The sequence below is a fragment of the Carcharodon carcharias genome, chromosome 31 (genome assembly GCF_017639515.1).
Source record: "Carcharodon carcharias isolate sCarCar2 chromosome 31, sCarCar2.pri, whole genome shotgun sequence".
NCBI classification, from domain to species: domain Eukaryota; kingdom Metazoa; phylum Chordata; class Chondrichthyes; order Lamniformes; family Lamnidae; genus Carcharodon; species Carcharodon carcharias.
The window spans coordinates 20,580,974-20,596,488 of NC_054497.1; the positions used below are offsets into that span (position 1 = coordinate 20,580,974).

The following is a 15,515-nucleotide window of genomic DNA, read 5'->3' on the forward strand; positions in this document are numbered from 1 at the left end:
CTGACCCTCTGACAGTACAGTGCTCCCTTAGTACTGACATTTTGACAGTGCAGCGCTCCCTCAGTACTGACCCTTCAATTGTGCAACGCTCCATCAGTTCTGATCCTCCGACAGTGTAGCACTCCCTCAGTACTGACCCTCCAACCGTGTGGTGCTCCCTCAGTACTGACATTCCAGCAATGCAGGGCTCTCTCAGTGCTGACCCTCTGACAATGCAGCGCTCGCTCAGCACTGACCCTTCGATTATGCAACGCTCCATCAGTCCTGATCCTCTGACGGTGCAGCAGCCCCTCAGTACTGACCCTCCAACAGTGCAGCATTCCCACAGTATTGACCCTCCGACAATGCAAGGCTCCCTCAGTACTGACCCTTTGACAGTGCAATCTGCGGTGGGAGATGATGAGGGGTGTACAGAGGAAGGGGTGGGGAAGGAAGGATATGTCTAGCCTGGAGAGCATGGTACAGTCTGTAGGAATGATTGCAAGAAATTAACAATTGAAACTGGAGCAGCACAAAACAGATTTTATTTAAACCTTCAAAATAATGTTTCTCCCATTGACTCTGGAGACTGCCCTGTGTTAACATCATGGTGCCCACCTCGGGTGGTGTGAGTGCGCACGAGGTTGGGAGAGGGGCTTTGGACAGGAGTTTCTGAAAGAGCGGTGGGGAATATGGGGTTCAGTAATTTGGGGGAAAAGCAGTGTGTGGGGTGCAGGACAGGTCAGTTTGTGTGTGTCAGAGATCAGGTACATCCGTACGAGAGTCACAACATCAATAACACAGAGATAAAAACAAAAAACTGCGGATGCTGGAAATCCAAAACAAAAACAGAATTACCTGGAAAAATTCAGCACGTCTGGCAGCATCGGCGGAGAAGAAAAGAGTTGACGTTTTGAGAATATTGAGTTCAACAACTTTAGATCTTGAACTCCCTCCTCCATCCCCACCCCCTTTCCGTTTCTTCCCCCTTCCTTTTGTTTTTTCCCAATAATTTATATAGATTTTTCTTTTCCCACCTATTTCCATTATTTTTAAATCTATACCTTTTATGCCCTTTTAGTCTTATTTCACCCCACCCCCATTAGAGCTATCTGCATCTTGCTTATCCTGCCATCCATTCTTAATTAGCACATTCTTTTAGATAATATCACCACCTTCAACACCTCTTTGTTCTTTTGTCTGTGACATCTTTGGGTTACCTGCTCCTATCACTGCTTGCTTGTCCCTACAATCACCAACACCCCCACTTCTCTCCCCCCACCCTCCCCCCACCTTAAACCAGCTTATATTTCACCCGTCTCCTATTTTTACTTAGTTCTGTTGAAGGGTCATGAGGACTCGAAACGTCAACTCTTTTCTTCTCCGCTGATGCTGCCAGACCTGATGAGTTTTTCCAGGTATTTCTGTTTTTGTTATCAATAACACAAAGCCTCCTCTACACCGCACCCACCCCCCCTAAAGTGTGACCCAAGAGCACCCCCTTGTTAGTGCCTGGGAGACCAAGCTTTCAGATCATTCTGCAGCACTCTGTGTTCGCCATGCTGACTGATACAGTCCTTAGTGGTTTCCAGGATGGTGGATAGCCTGCGGTTAAGAGCGATGAGATGAGGCTCACTCAGGATGGGGGAGAGTGGGTCACTCAGCAGCGATTCCCGCATCACGTCACTGAGTTTATAGCTCTCGGTGGCTAAAAGCTGCAGCCGGAGAAATGTTCCCCTCCACATCCTGTAAAACAGCAACAAATATCAAATGGCAGAGCAGCATCAGCACAGAAGAAACACCAGAAATAGTTCAACAACAATATCTGTCTCCACTGTGGTCCTGGGCTTCAGGCTGTGGAATAGGTGTAAGAGCACAGATTCTCTGGAGCCAAAGGGCAAGGCCTGTGGACGGTCAAAAGGCAGTGACTATGGGGAGTCAAAGGGCAGTGTCTCCGGGGAGTCAAAGGGCAGTGTCTCCGGGGAGTCAAAGGGCAGTGTCTCCAGGGAGCCAAAGGGCAGTGACTATGGAGAGTCAAAGGGCAGTGTCTCCAGGGAGTCAAAGGGCAGTGTCTCCGTGGAGTCAAAGGGCAGTGTCTCCAGGGAGCCAAAGGGCAGTGACTATGGAGAGTCAAAGGGCAGTGTCTCCAGGGAGTCAAAGGGCAGTGTCTCCGTGGAGTCAAAGGGCAGTGTCTCCAGGGAGCCAAAGGGCAGTGACTATGGAGAGTCAAAGGGCAGTGTCTCCAGGGAGTCAAAGGGCAGTGTCTCCGTGGAGTCAAAGGCAGTGGCTATGGAGAGTCAAAGGGCAGTGTCTCCAGGGAGTCAAAGGCAGTGGCTATGGAGAGTCAAAGGGCAGTGGCTCCGGGGAGTCAAAGGGCATGTCTCCGGGGAGTAAAAGGGCAGTGTCTCCGGGGAGTCAAAGGGCATGTCTCCGGGGAGTCAAAGGGCAGTGACTGTGGGAGTCAAAGGGCAGTGTCTCTGGGGAGTCAAAGGGCAGTGTCTCTGGGGAGTCAAAGGGCAGTGTCTCCAGGGAGTCAAAGGGCAGTGTCTCCGGGGAGTCAAAGGGCAGTGTCTCCAGGGAGTCAAAGGGCAGTGTCTCCGGGGAGTAAAAGGGCAGTGTCTCCGGGGAGTCAAAGGGCAGTGACAGTGGGAGTCAAAGGGCAGTGTCTCTGGGGAGTCAAAGGGCAGTGTCTCCGGGGAGTCAAAGGGCAGTGTCTCCGGGGAGTCAAAGGGCAGTGTCTCCGGGGAGTCAAAGGGCAGTGTCTCAGGGGAGTCAAAGGGCCGTGGCTATGGAGAGTCAAAGCGCAGTGTCTCTGGGGAGTCAAAGGGCAGTGTCTCTGGGGAGTCAAAGGGCAGTGTCTCCGGGGAGTCAAAGGGCAGTGTCTCTGGGGAGTCAAAGGGCATTGGCTATGGGGAGTCAAAGGGCAGCGTCTCTGGGGAGTCAAAGAGCAGTGGCTCCGGGGAGTCAAAGGGCAATGATTGCGGAGGTCAAAGGGCAGTGACTGCGGGAGGTCAAAGGCCAATGACAGGACCTGATCATTCACAAGCAAAAAGGAAAGATGAAATAGGAATGAAAATGGTGGCTGAGGCTGAAGGAAGAAATTTGTTCATTTCGAGCCTGTTTGTGGTGGGAGAGAATAGATGGGCTGAAGGGCCTTTCTCTTTGGAGTGCCTGATGCAGGAACTATAGAGCAGGGAGTGCCAGGACAGGCTCATTCTGAGTTTGGTTCCCAGTATGTCAGCAATGAAGTGCACAGCCCTTGAATCCTCCTCCCTGGGCCTGTTGTAGGGTTACCAACTGGGATTAAGTGTATTCCTGGAGGTTTTGTCACATGACTTGACCCCACACTGCAGACATTAGTCGGCCAACACATCCATCCTTGTGACTTCACTGCCTTCCTACGCCAATTGGAAAGCAAAAAGACTCATTACCCAATTGGATGATGCTCGACTGTCATCCAAACAGTCCTTCTCTCCCATTTTCAATATTTTTATTCCTGGTGAAATGTTCAAAGAAAATGCCAAAAAAACCTATTTTTTTTTAATGTCCCGATGATTTTTCTCTAGGGTTGCACACGGTAATGTCCTGGAGATTGGTCTTCAATTCCTGGAGACTCCAGGCCAATCCTGGAGGGTTGGCAACACTAGTTGTAAATGATAGAGACTCATGTGCAAATGACAGGGGTTATTGTTGTCCTTACCTGCAACATTGCTGGAGAGGGGCCAAGATCGAGACCTCATCCTGAGAGTGTCTCCCAAACCTTGAAAGCAAGGCAAGAAACTGATCAGACACTTGCACCCACACACTCACATCTCTCAGCACAGATTATACCTTCAACTGTAAAACTACAGCAATAGAAACACAAAATGAGAAATTCAATTCACCAACTCTCAGTTGAAGGGCCACTTATGGGAATTTACGAAATGCTGAAAGCAGGGACATTAGGGGAATGGGGGGAGTTGGAATTCTGTCCCTTTATTACTGAGTTTTATAAAAACTACTCCTCTGTTAGTGATTCCTCTCTTTTTATTACTCAATCCCGTTGCTTAAATATTGAAATAAAAACCAAAAACCAAAAATACTCCGCATCTGTGGAGAGAGAAACAGATTTACAGGGTTTCGGGTCGATGACCTTTCAACAGAACTGGGAAAAGTTCACGACGTAACTAGTCTGGAGCAAGGGGTGGGTGGGACAAGGGCAAAAGGAAGGTCTGTGATAAGGTGGAGGACAGGAGAGATTGAGTAATGGAAGATTGGTCCTTAAAGGGCCAAATGGAAAGGAGATGGGGCAAGAAAAGGAACAAAGGAGGTGCCTAGAGCAGGCGTGCCTCTTGTCTGGAAGAAAAATAAGAGGAAAAACCAAAAACATGCAAAGAGAGAACAGAGTTTACAGTCTGAAATTGTTGAACTGGATGTTGAATCTAGAAGTCTGTGAAGTGCCGAATCAAAAGATGACGTGATGTTCCTCAAGCTGATGCTGAGCTTTATTGGAAGAGGACAGACCGAGGACAGAGATGTCAGCACAAAAGCAAGGTGGGGAATTAAAATGGCCAGACGGCTGGTGGTTCGGGTTTGTGCATGCACACTGAGCAAAGGTTTCGCAAAGCAATAATCCAATCTGTGCTTGGTTTCATTTCCATTGGCCACATTGTGATAATCCAAGCGATAATCCAATCTGCATTTGGTTTAATTTCCATTGGCCACATTGTGAGCAGCAAATACAGTTGAAAGAGCTTGTAAAGTGCAAATACAACAGCAAAGAATTGCAGATGCTGGAAATCTGAAATAAAAACAGGAAGCGCTGGAAACACTCAGCAGGTCATAACTTTTCTATTGAAAAGTCGTTGACCTGAAATGTTAATTGTTTCTCTCTCCATGGGTGCTGTCAGACCTGTTGAGTATTTCCAGCATTTTCTGTTTTTAATACAAGTAAAGTTACTGTTTCACCAGGAAGGAGTGTTTGGGTCTTTGGACAGTGACCACGGATGAAAAGTAATCATTTAAAATCTCACCGATGTCCTCCGGCTCAATACACAGATTGTCACTTTGGTCCCTTATGGGCCCTACTCTTTCGCTGGTTATCCCCTTGCCCTTAATGTATTTATAAAATGTCTTGGAATTTTCCTTTCTCTTGCCCATCAGTGTTTTCTCTTGCCCCCTCTTCGCTCTCCTAATTACTTGTTTTTAAGTACCACCCCTTCCCCCCCACACTTTCTATTCTTCTATTCTCCTCTAGGGCTTCCGCTGTTTTCAGCCCCTGTATCTGCCACAAACTTCCTTTCTTCCCTTATCCAATCCTCTATATCCCTGGACATCCAGGGTTCCCTGGACTTGTTGTTCCTACCCTTCACCTTTACAGGAACGTATTGGCCCTGAACTCTCACTAATTCCTTTTTGAATGACTCCCACTGGTCTGATATAGACTTTCCTACAAGTAGCTGCTCCCAGTCCACTTTAGCCAGATCCTGTCTTATCATATTGAAATCGGCCATCCCCCAATTCAGGACCTTTATTTCTGGTCTATCTTTATCCTTTTCCATAACAACCTTAAATCTTACAGAGTTATGGTCACTATCCCCAAAGTGCTCCCCCATTGACACTTATACCACTTGCCCGGCTTCATTCCCTAAGATTAGGTGTAATACCGCCCCTTCTCTTGTAGCACTTCCTACTTGTTGGCTCAACAAGCTCTCCTAGATGCACTTGAAGTATTCCGCCCCCTCTAAGCCTTTCCCAGTGACTATGACTATCCCAGTTAATACCGGGAAAGTTGAAATCTCCTACTATTATTATCTTATTATTTTTATACTTCTCTGAGAGTTGCCTACATATTTGCTCCTCTATCTCCCCCTGACTATTTGGAGGCCCATAGTACACTTCCAGCAAAATGATTGCCCCCTTTTTGTTTTTAAGTTCTACCCATATGGCCTCATTTGAGGAACCCTCTAAGATACCATCCCTCCTTATTGCAGGAATTGACTCCTTGATCAATAGTGCAATGCCACCTCCTCTTTTACACCCACCACCCCCATCCACCACCACCGCTATCACACCTGAAGATTCTATACCTTGGAATATTGAGCTAACAGTCCTGCCCTTTCCTCAACCATGTCTCTGTGATAGCAACAATACCACATTCCCATGTGTTAATCAACACCCTCAATTCTTCTGCCTCACTTGTAAGACTCCTTGTGTTAGAATCGAAGCAACCCAGCCTTGCATTATTCCCTTGTGCCCTAACAGGTCTATATTTGCTCTGCCTTCCAGACTGACTTGATTTCTCTTCTATATTTGGCTGTGCATCACCCCCTACTGTACCTCCATTCTGTATCCCATCCCCTGACAAATTAGTTTAAACCCCCACCCCCAACAAAACTAGCAAAACTCCCACAAGGATGTTGGTCCCGTTCCGGTTCAGGTGCAACCCGTCTGACTTGTACAGGTCCCACCTTCACCAGAAACTAAAGCCCTCCCTCCTGCACCATCTCTTCAGCCATGCATTCATCCTCTCTATCCTCCTATTCCTATACTCACTAGCACATGGCACAGTGAGTGATCCAGAGATTACAACCTTTGAGCTCCTGTTTTTTTAATCTGCTACCTAGCTCCCTAAATTCTTGTTGCAGGACGTCACCCCTCTTTCTACCTATGTTATTGGTATCAATGTGAACCACGACCTCTGATTGTTTGCCCTCACCCTTCAGAATGCCCTGCAGCTGTTCTGTGACATCCTTGACCCTGGCACCAGGGATGCAACAGACCATCCTGCAGTCACGTCTACGGCCACAGAAGTGCCTGTCTGCACCCCTCACTGTTGAGTCTCTTACCACTATTGCTCTGGCACTCTTACTCCTCCCACCTTATACAGCTGAGCCACTCCAGTGAACTTGGCTCTGGCTGCACTCTCCAGAGGAACCTTCACCCTCATCATTTTCCACATAGAAAAATGGTTCTTGAGGGAGATGCACTTTGGGACTTGCCTGACTACCTGCCCCCCTCCCTTCTTCTGACTGGTGGTCACCCATTCCCTCTCTGACTGCACTTCCTTAAGCTATGGAGTGACCACATCTAAAAACGTGCTCTCCATGTAACTCTCAGCCTCACGGATGAATCACTGTGTCTCCAGCTGACACACAAGCTCTGAAACCCATTGCTCAAGCTGGTCAAGCCGGTGGCTCTTCCTGCACATGTGGTCATCCAGACTGCAAGGAGTGTGTAAGAAACCCCACATGCTGCAGGTCGTACAACACACGGACTCAGCTCCCTTGCGATAGGTTTTGTTTGTTTTTAATTAAAAGACTTTCCTTAAATTTAAGCCAAGTAGAAAACTATTTAGTTTTTCTTAAAAAAAACAAATGCTGAGACTCTGACCCTCTGTAATGTCGCTTTAAAGTAGAAATAAAAATTTACCCACTACCCACCAATCAGCTCTCTCCCTGTCCTGACATCACTCCTTTCAAATTCCAGCACTGCCAAGTCCCTCACAGGTAAACCCCGCAACACTCCCTCACAGGTAAACTTCACTCCCTCACAGGTAAACTTCACTCCCTCACAGGTAAACCCCGCACCACTCCCTCACAGGTAAACTTCACTCCCTCACAGGTAAACTTCACTCCCTCACAGGTAAACTCCCCTCCGCTCCCTCACAGGTAAACTTCACTCCCTCACAGGAAAACTCCCCTCCGCTCCCTCACAGGTAAACTCCACTCTGCACCCTCACAGGTAAACCCCGCACCACTCCCTCACAGGTAAACTCCCCTCCGCTCCCACACAGGTAAACTCCACACTGCTCCCTCACAGGTAAACCCTGCACCACTCCCTCACAGGTAAACTCCCCTCCGCTCCCTCACAGGTAAACTCCCCTCCGCTCCCTCACAGGTAAACTCCGCTCCGCTCCCTCACAGGTAAACTCCGCACCACTCCTTCACAGGTAAACTCCACACTGCTCCCTCACAGGTAAACCCCGCACCGCTCCCTCACAGGTAAACCCCGCACCGCTCCCTCACAGGTAAACTCCACACCGCTCCCTCACAGGTAAACCCCGCTCCCTCACAGGTAAACTCCACTCCACTCCCTCACAGGTAAACCCCGCACCCTCACAGGTAAACTCCACACCGCTCCCTCACAGGTAAACCCCGCACCCTCACAGGTAAACTCCCCTCAGCTCCCTCACAGGTAAACTCCCCTCCGCTCCCTCACAGGTAAACTGCACCCCGCTCCCTCACAGGTAAACTCCGCATCGCTCCCTCACAGGTAAACCCCACTCCCTCACAGGTAAACTCCGCACCGCTCCCTCACAGGTAAACTCCACTCTGCACCCTCACAGGTAAACTCCCCTCCGCTCCCTCACAGGTAAACTCCACTCCGCTCCCTCACAGGTAAACTCCCCTCCGTTCCCTCACAGATAAACTCCACTCCGTTCCCTCACAGATAAACTCCACTCCGCTCCCTCACAGGTAAACTCCACTCCGCTCCCTCACAGGTAAACCCCGCACCGCTCCCTCACAGGTAAAATCCACACACTCACAGGTAAACTCCCCTCCGCACCCTCACAGGTAAACTCCCCTCCGCTCCCTCACAGGTAAACCCCGCTCCCTCACAGGTAAACTCCCCTCCGCTCCCTCACAGGTAAACTCCGCACCGCTCCCTCACAGGTAAAATCCACTCCGCTCCCTCACAAATAAAATCCACTCCGCTCCCTCACAGGTAAACTCCACTCCGCTCCCTCACAGGTAAAATCCACTCCGCTCCCTCACAAATAAAATCCACTCCGCTCCCTCACAGATAAACTCCACTCCGCTCCCTCACAGGTAAAATCCACTCCGCTCCCTCACAAATAAACTCCACTCCGCTCCCTCACAGGTAAACTCCACACACTCACAGGTAAACTCCACCCCACTCCCTCACAGGTAAACTCCACTCTGCACCCTCACAGGTAAACTCCACTCCCTCACAGGTAAACTCCACTCCGCACCCTCACAGGTAAACTCCACTCCCTCACAGGTAAACTCCACACCCTCACAGGTAAACTCCACACACTCACAGGTAAACTCCCCTCCGCACCCTCACAGGTAAACTCCCCTCCGCTCCCTCACAGGTAAACTCCACACCGCTCCCTCACAGGTAAACACCGCACCCTCACAGGTAAACTCCACACCGCTCCCTCACAGGTAAACTCCCCTCCGCTCCCTCACAGGTAAACTCCCCTCCGCACCCTCACAGGTAAACTCCACACCGCTCCCTCACAGGTAAACTCCCCTCCGCTCCCTCACAGGTAAACTCCCCTCCGCTCCCTCACAGGTAAACTCCACACCGCTCCCTCACAGGTAAACCCCGCACCCTCACAGGTAAACTCCACTCCGCTCCCTCACAGGTAAACCCCGCACCCTCACAGGTAAACTCCACACCGCACCCTCACAGGTAAACTCCACTCCGCTCCTTCACAGGTGAACACCGCATCGCTCCCTCACAGGTAAACTCCGCACCGCTCCCTCACAGGTAAACTCCCCTCCGCTCCCTCACAGGTAAACTCCCCTCCGCTCCCTCACAGGTAAACTCCGCACCGCTCCCTCACAAATAAACTCCACTCTGCTCCCTCACAGGTAAACTCCACTCCGCTCCCTCACAGGTAAACTCCACTCCGCTCCCTCACAAATAAACTCCACTCCGCTCCCTCACAGATAAACTCCACTCCGCTCCCTCACAGGTAAACTCCACTCCGCTCCCTCACAGGTAAACTCCGCTCCGCTCCCTCACAGGTGAACTCCACACCGCTATCTCACAGGTAAACTGCGCTCCCTCACAGGTAAACTCCACTCTGCACCCTCACAGGTAAACTCCACACACTCACAGGTAAACTCCACCCCACTCCCTCACTGGTAAACTCCACTCTGCACCCTCACAGGTAAACTCCACACACTCACAGGTAAACTCCACTCCCTCACAGGTAAACTCCACTCCCTCACAGGTAAACTCCACTCTGCACCCTCACAGGTAAACTCCACTCCGCTCCCTCACAGGTAAACCCCGCACCGCTCCCTCACAGGTAAACTCCGCTCCGCTCCCTCACAGGTAAACTCCGCTCCGCTCCCTCACAGGTGAACTCCACACCGCTATCTCACAGGTAAACTGCGCTCCCTCACAGGTAAACTCCACTCTGCACCCTCACAGGTAAACTCCACACACTCACAGGTAAACTCCACCCCACTCCCTCACAGGTAAACTCCACTCTGCACCCTCACAGGTAAACTCCACACACTCACAGGTAAACTCCACTCCCTCACAGGTAAACTCCACTCCCTCACAGGTAAACTCCACTCTGCACCCTCACAGGTAAACTCCACTCCGCACCCTCACAGGTAAACTCCACTCCCTCACAGGTAAACTCCACTCCCTCACAGGTAAACTCCACTCCGCACCCTCACAGGTAAACTCCACTCCCTCACAGGTAAACTCCACTCCCTCACAGGTAAACTCCACTCCCTCACAGGTAAACTCCGCACCCTCACAGGTAAACTCCACTCCGCACCCTCACAGGTAAACTCCACTCCCTCACAGGTAAACTCCACTCCCTCACAGGTAAACTCCACTCCCTCACAGGTAAACTCCGCACCCTCACAGGTAAACTCCACTCCGCACCCTCACAGGTAAACTCCACTCCCTCACAGGTAAACTCCACTCCGCTCCCTCACAGGTAAACTCCACTCCCTCACAGGTAAACTCCGCACCCTCACAGGTAAACTCCACTCCCTCACAGGTAAACTCCACTCCCTCACAGGTAAACTCCACTCCGCTCCCTCACAGGTAAACTCCACTCCGCTCCCTCACAGGTAAACTCCACTCCCTCACAGGTAAACTCCACTCCGCTCCCTCACAGGTAAACTCCACTCCCTCACAGGTAAACTCCGCTCCACTCCCTCACAGGTAAACTCCACTCCCTCACAGGTAAACTCCGCACCCTCACAGGTAAACTCCACTCTGCTCTTTATATAGCCGCTCCACTCTTGCTCCTTTTTGTTGTTTCACCTTTATCACTTATTTAATTTCCCCCATCCTTGAACTACTAATTTAAAAATAATAATCAAGTGATAGTTACTCAGCTGCTACTTTAAATCTAAAACAAAGCTCAAAGCTGAAATACTCACCAGCCAATCGCCTGCCTGCTCTCCTGTGACATCACTCTTTGTTTTCTTCAGTGTTGGTTTGAATCGCGGTTTGTGGGGGGGGGGGGTGGGGGGGTGGTCTCTTTCTCTCTCCTGCTCTTTATTCACACTCTCTCTCTTTCTCTCTCCTGCTCTTTATTCACACTCTCTCTCTTTCTCTCTCCTGCTCTTTATTCACACTCTCTCTCTTTCTCTCTCCTGCTCTTTATTCACACTCTCTCTCTTTCTCTCTCCTGCTCTTTATTCACACTCTCTCTCTTTCTCTCTCCTGCTCTTTATTCACACTCTCTCTCTTTCTCTCTCCTGCTCTTTATTCACACTCTCTCTCTTTCTCTCTCCTGCTCTTTATTCACACTCTCTCTCTTTCTCTCTCCTGCTCTTTATTCACACTCTCTCTCTTTCTCTCTCCTGCTCTTTATTCACACTCTCTCTCTTTCTCTCTCCTGCTCTTTATTCACACTCTCTCTCTTTCTCTCTCCTGCTCTTTATTCACACTCTCTCTCTTTCTCTCTCCTGCTCTTTATTCACACTCTCTCTCTTTCTCTCTCCTGCTCTTTATTCACACTCTCTCTCTTTCTCTCTCCTGCTCTTTATTCACACTCTCTCTCTTTCTCTCTCCTGCTCTTTATTCACACTCTCTCTCTTTCTCTCTCCTGCTCTTTATTCACACTCTCTCTCTTTCTCTCTCCTGCTCTTTATTCACACTCTCTCTCTTTCTCTCTCCTGCTCTTTATTCACACTCTCTCTCTTTCTCTCTCCTGCTCTTTATTCACACTCTCTCTCTTTCTCTCTCCTGCTCTTTATTCACACTCTCTCTCTTTCTCTCTCCTGCTCTTTATTCACACTCTCTCTCTTTCTCTCTCCTGCTCTTTATTCACACTCTCTCTCTTTCTCTCTCCTGCTCTTTATTCACACTCTCTCTCTTTCTCTCTCCTGCTCTTTATTCACACTCTCTCTCTTTCTCTCTCCTGCTCTTTATTCACACTCTCTCTCTTTCTCTCTCCTGCTCTTTATTCACACTCTCTCTCTTTCTCTCTCCTGCTCTTTATTCACACTCTCTCTCTTTCTCTCTCCTGCTCTTTATTCACACTCTCTCTCTTTCTCTCTCCTGCTCTTTATTCACACTCTCTCTCTTTCTCTCTCCTGCTCTTTATTCACACTCTCTCTCTTTCTCTCTCCTGCTCTTTATTCACACTCTCTCTCTTTCTCTCTCCTGCTCTTTATTCACACTCTCTCTCTTTCTCTCTCCTGCTCTTTATTCACACTCTCTCTCTTTCTCTCTCCTGCTCTTTATTCACACTCTCTCTCTTTCTCTCTCCTGCTCTTTATTCACACTCTCTCTCTTTCTCTCTCCTGCTCTTTATTCACACTCTCTCTCTTTCTCTCTCCTGCTCTTTATTCACTCTCTCTCTCTCCTGCTCTTTATTCACTCTCTCTCCGAGTCTTTATTCACTCTCTCTCTCTCCTGATCTTTATTCACTCTCTCTCTCTCCTGCTCTTTATTCACTCTCTCTCTCTCCTGCTCTTTATTCACTCTCTCTCTCTCTCCTGATCTTTATTCACTCTCACTCTCTCTCCTGCTCTTTATTCTCTCTCTCTCTCTCCTGCTCTTTATTCACTCACTCTCTCTCCTGCTCTTTATTCATTCTCTCTCTCTATCCCGCTCTTTATTCACTCTCTCCCACTTTTTATTCACTCTCTCTCTCTCCCACTTTTTATTCACTCTCTCGCTCTCCCACATTTTATTCACTCTCTCTCTCTCTCCCGCTCTTTATTCACTCTCTCACTCCCGCTCTTTAGTCACTCTCTCTCTCTCCCAATTTTTATTCACTCTCTCTCTCTCTCCTGCTCTTTATTCACTCTCTCTCTCCCACTTTTTATTCACTCTCTCTCTCTCCCGCTCTTTATTCACTCACTCTCTCTCCTGCTCTTTATTCACTCTCTCTCTCCCGCTCTTTATTCACTCTCTGTCTCTCTCCAGCTCTCCATTCACTCTCTCTCTCTCTCTCCTGTTCTTTATTCACTCTCTCTCTCCTGCTCTTTATTCTCTCTCTCTCCCGCTCTTTATTCACTCTCTCTCTCTCTCCCACTCTCTATTCACTCTCTCTCTCCCGCTCTTTATTCACTCTCTCTCTCCTGCTCTTTATTCACTCTCTCTCCTGTTCTTTATTCACTCTCTCTCCCGCTCTTTATTCACTCTCTCTGCCTCTCTCCCACTGTCTATTCACTCGCTCTCTCTCTCTCTCCTGCTCTTTATTCACTCTCTCTCTCTCTCTCCTGCTCTTTATTCTCTCTCTCCCCCACTCTTTATTCACTCTCTCTCTCTCCCGCTCTGTATTCACTCTCTCTCTCTCTCCCGCTCTTTATTCACTCTCTCTCTCTCCCGCTCTTTATTCACTCTCTCTCTCTCTCCCGCTCTTTATTCTCTCTCTCTCCCACTCTTTATTCACTCCCTGTTTCTCTCCCACTCTTTATTCACTCTCTCTCTCCCTATCCAGCTCTTTATTCACTTTCTCTCTCCCATTCTTTATTCACTCTCTCTCTCTCTCCCGCTCTTTATTCACTCTCTCTCTCCCGCTCTTTATTCACTCTCTCACTCCCGCTCTTTATTCACTCTCTCTCTCTCCCAATTTTTATTCACTCTCTCTCTCTCTCTCCCGCTCTTTATTCACTCTCTCTCTCCCACTTTTTATTCACTCTCTCTCCCGCTCTTTATTCACTCAGTCTCTCTTCTGCTCTTTATTCACTCTCTCTCTCTCTCCCGCTCTTTATTCACTCTCTCTCTCTCCCGCTCTTTATTCACTCTCTCTCTCTCCCGCTCTTTATTCTCTCTCTCTCCCACTCTTTATTCACTCCCTGTTTCTCTCCCACTCTTTATTCACTCTCTCTCTCCCTATCCAGCTCTTTATTCACTTTCTCTCTCCCATTCTTTATTCACTCTCTCTCTCTCTCCCGCTCTTTATTCACTCTCTCTCTCCCGCTCTTTATTCACTCTCTCACTCCCGCTCTTTATTCACTCTCTCTCTCTCCCAATTTTTATTCACTCTCTCTCTCTCTCTCCCGCTCTTTATTCACTCTCTCTCTCCCACTTTTTATTCACTCTCTCTCCCGCTCTTTATTCACTCAGTCTCTCTTCTGCTCTTTATTCACTCTCTCTCTCTCTCCCGCTCTCTATTCACTCTCTCTCTCTCTCCTGCTCTTTATTCACTCTCTCTCCTGTTCTTTATTCACTCTCTCTCCCGCTCTTTATTCACTCTCTCTGCCTCTCTCCCGCTCTCTATTCACTCTCTCTCTCTCCTGCTCTTTATTCACTCTCTCTCTCTCTCCTGCTCTTTATTCTCTCTCTCTCCCGCTCTTTATTCTCTCTCTCTCCCACTCTTTATTCACTCCCTGTTTCTCTCCCACTCTTAATTCACTCCCTCTCTCTCTATCCAGCTCTTTATTCACTTTCTCTCTCCCACTCTTTATTAACTCTCTCTCTCTCCCGCTCTTTATTCTCTCTCTCGCTCCTGCTCTTTATTCACTCTCTCTCTCCTGCTCTTTATTCTCTCTCTCTCTCCCGCTCTTTATTCTCTCTCTCTCCCGCTCTTTATTCACTCCCTGTTTCTCTCCCACTCGTTATTCACTCTCTCTCTCTCTATCCAGCTCTTTATTCACTTTCTCTCTCCCACTCTTTATGCACTCTCTCTCTCTCCCGGTCTTTATTCTCTCTCTCGCTCCCACTCTTTATTCTCTCTCTCCCGCTCTTTATTCTCTCTCTCGCTCCCGCTCTTTATTCACTCTCTCTCCCGCTCTTTATTCTCTCTCTCTCTCCCGCTCTTTATTCACTGTCTGTTTCTCTCCTGCTCTTTATTCACTCTCTCTCTCTCTCACTCTTTATTCACTCTCTCTCCGCACTGTTTTTGCCCAGGGCTGCTCTTGCTCCTGCCACTGATGGACACTTGGACGTTTACAGCACAAAAGGAGGCCATTCGGCCTATCGTGTCCATGCTGGTCAACAAAGATCTGACTGCACTGATCCCATTTTCCAGCGCTTGGCCCATAGCCTGTGAGCTCACTGTAACCCTACTGAACCATGCATTTCATTGCTGAACCCCATGTTTTATTACTGAGGCCTGTGTTTTATTACTGAGCTCTGCATTTCATTACAGAGCCCTGTGTTTTATTAGCAAACACTTTAGTTTATTACTGAGTCCTGTGTTTTATTACAGAGCTCTGCGTTTTATTACTAAGCCTGTGTTTTATTACTGAGCCTTGCATTTTATTACCAAGCCTGTGTTTTATTACTGAACCCTATGTTGTATTACCGAACCCTGCATTTCAGTACTTAGCCGTATCCATTTATTACTGAGTGACCAGGGTCTCAGAGAGACA

The 15,515-nt window shown here is 48.6% G+C and overlaps 1 protein-coding gene across 2 annotated transcripts in view; it reads right to left on the minus strand.

The window, feature by feature from the left end:
• Nucleotides 1-1,441: 1,441 nt before the first annotated feature.
• LOC121271720 (extracellular serine/threonine protein kinase FAM20C-like) overlaps nucleotides 1,442-15,515 on the minus strand; it is a 189,074-nt gene continuing 175,000 nt past the window's right edge. For both annotated transcript variants that reach the window (XM_041177906.1, XM_041177907.1), the window contains exons 10-11: nucleotides 3,680-3,739; nucleotides 1,442-1,725 (exon numbers count right to left, since the gene is read on the minus strand). In XM_041177906.1, the coding sequence (XP_041033840.1) occupies nucleotides 1,485-1,725; nucleotides 3,680-3,739 (301 nt within the window). In that variant the 3' untranslated portion in view covers nucleotides 1,442-1,484. The remainder of the gene's footprint in view (nucleotides 1,726-3,679; nucleotides 3,740-15,515) is intronic.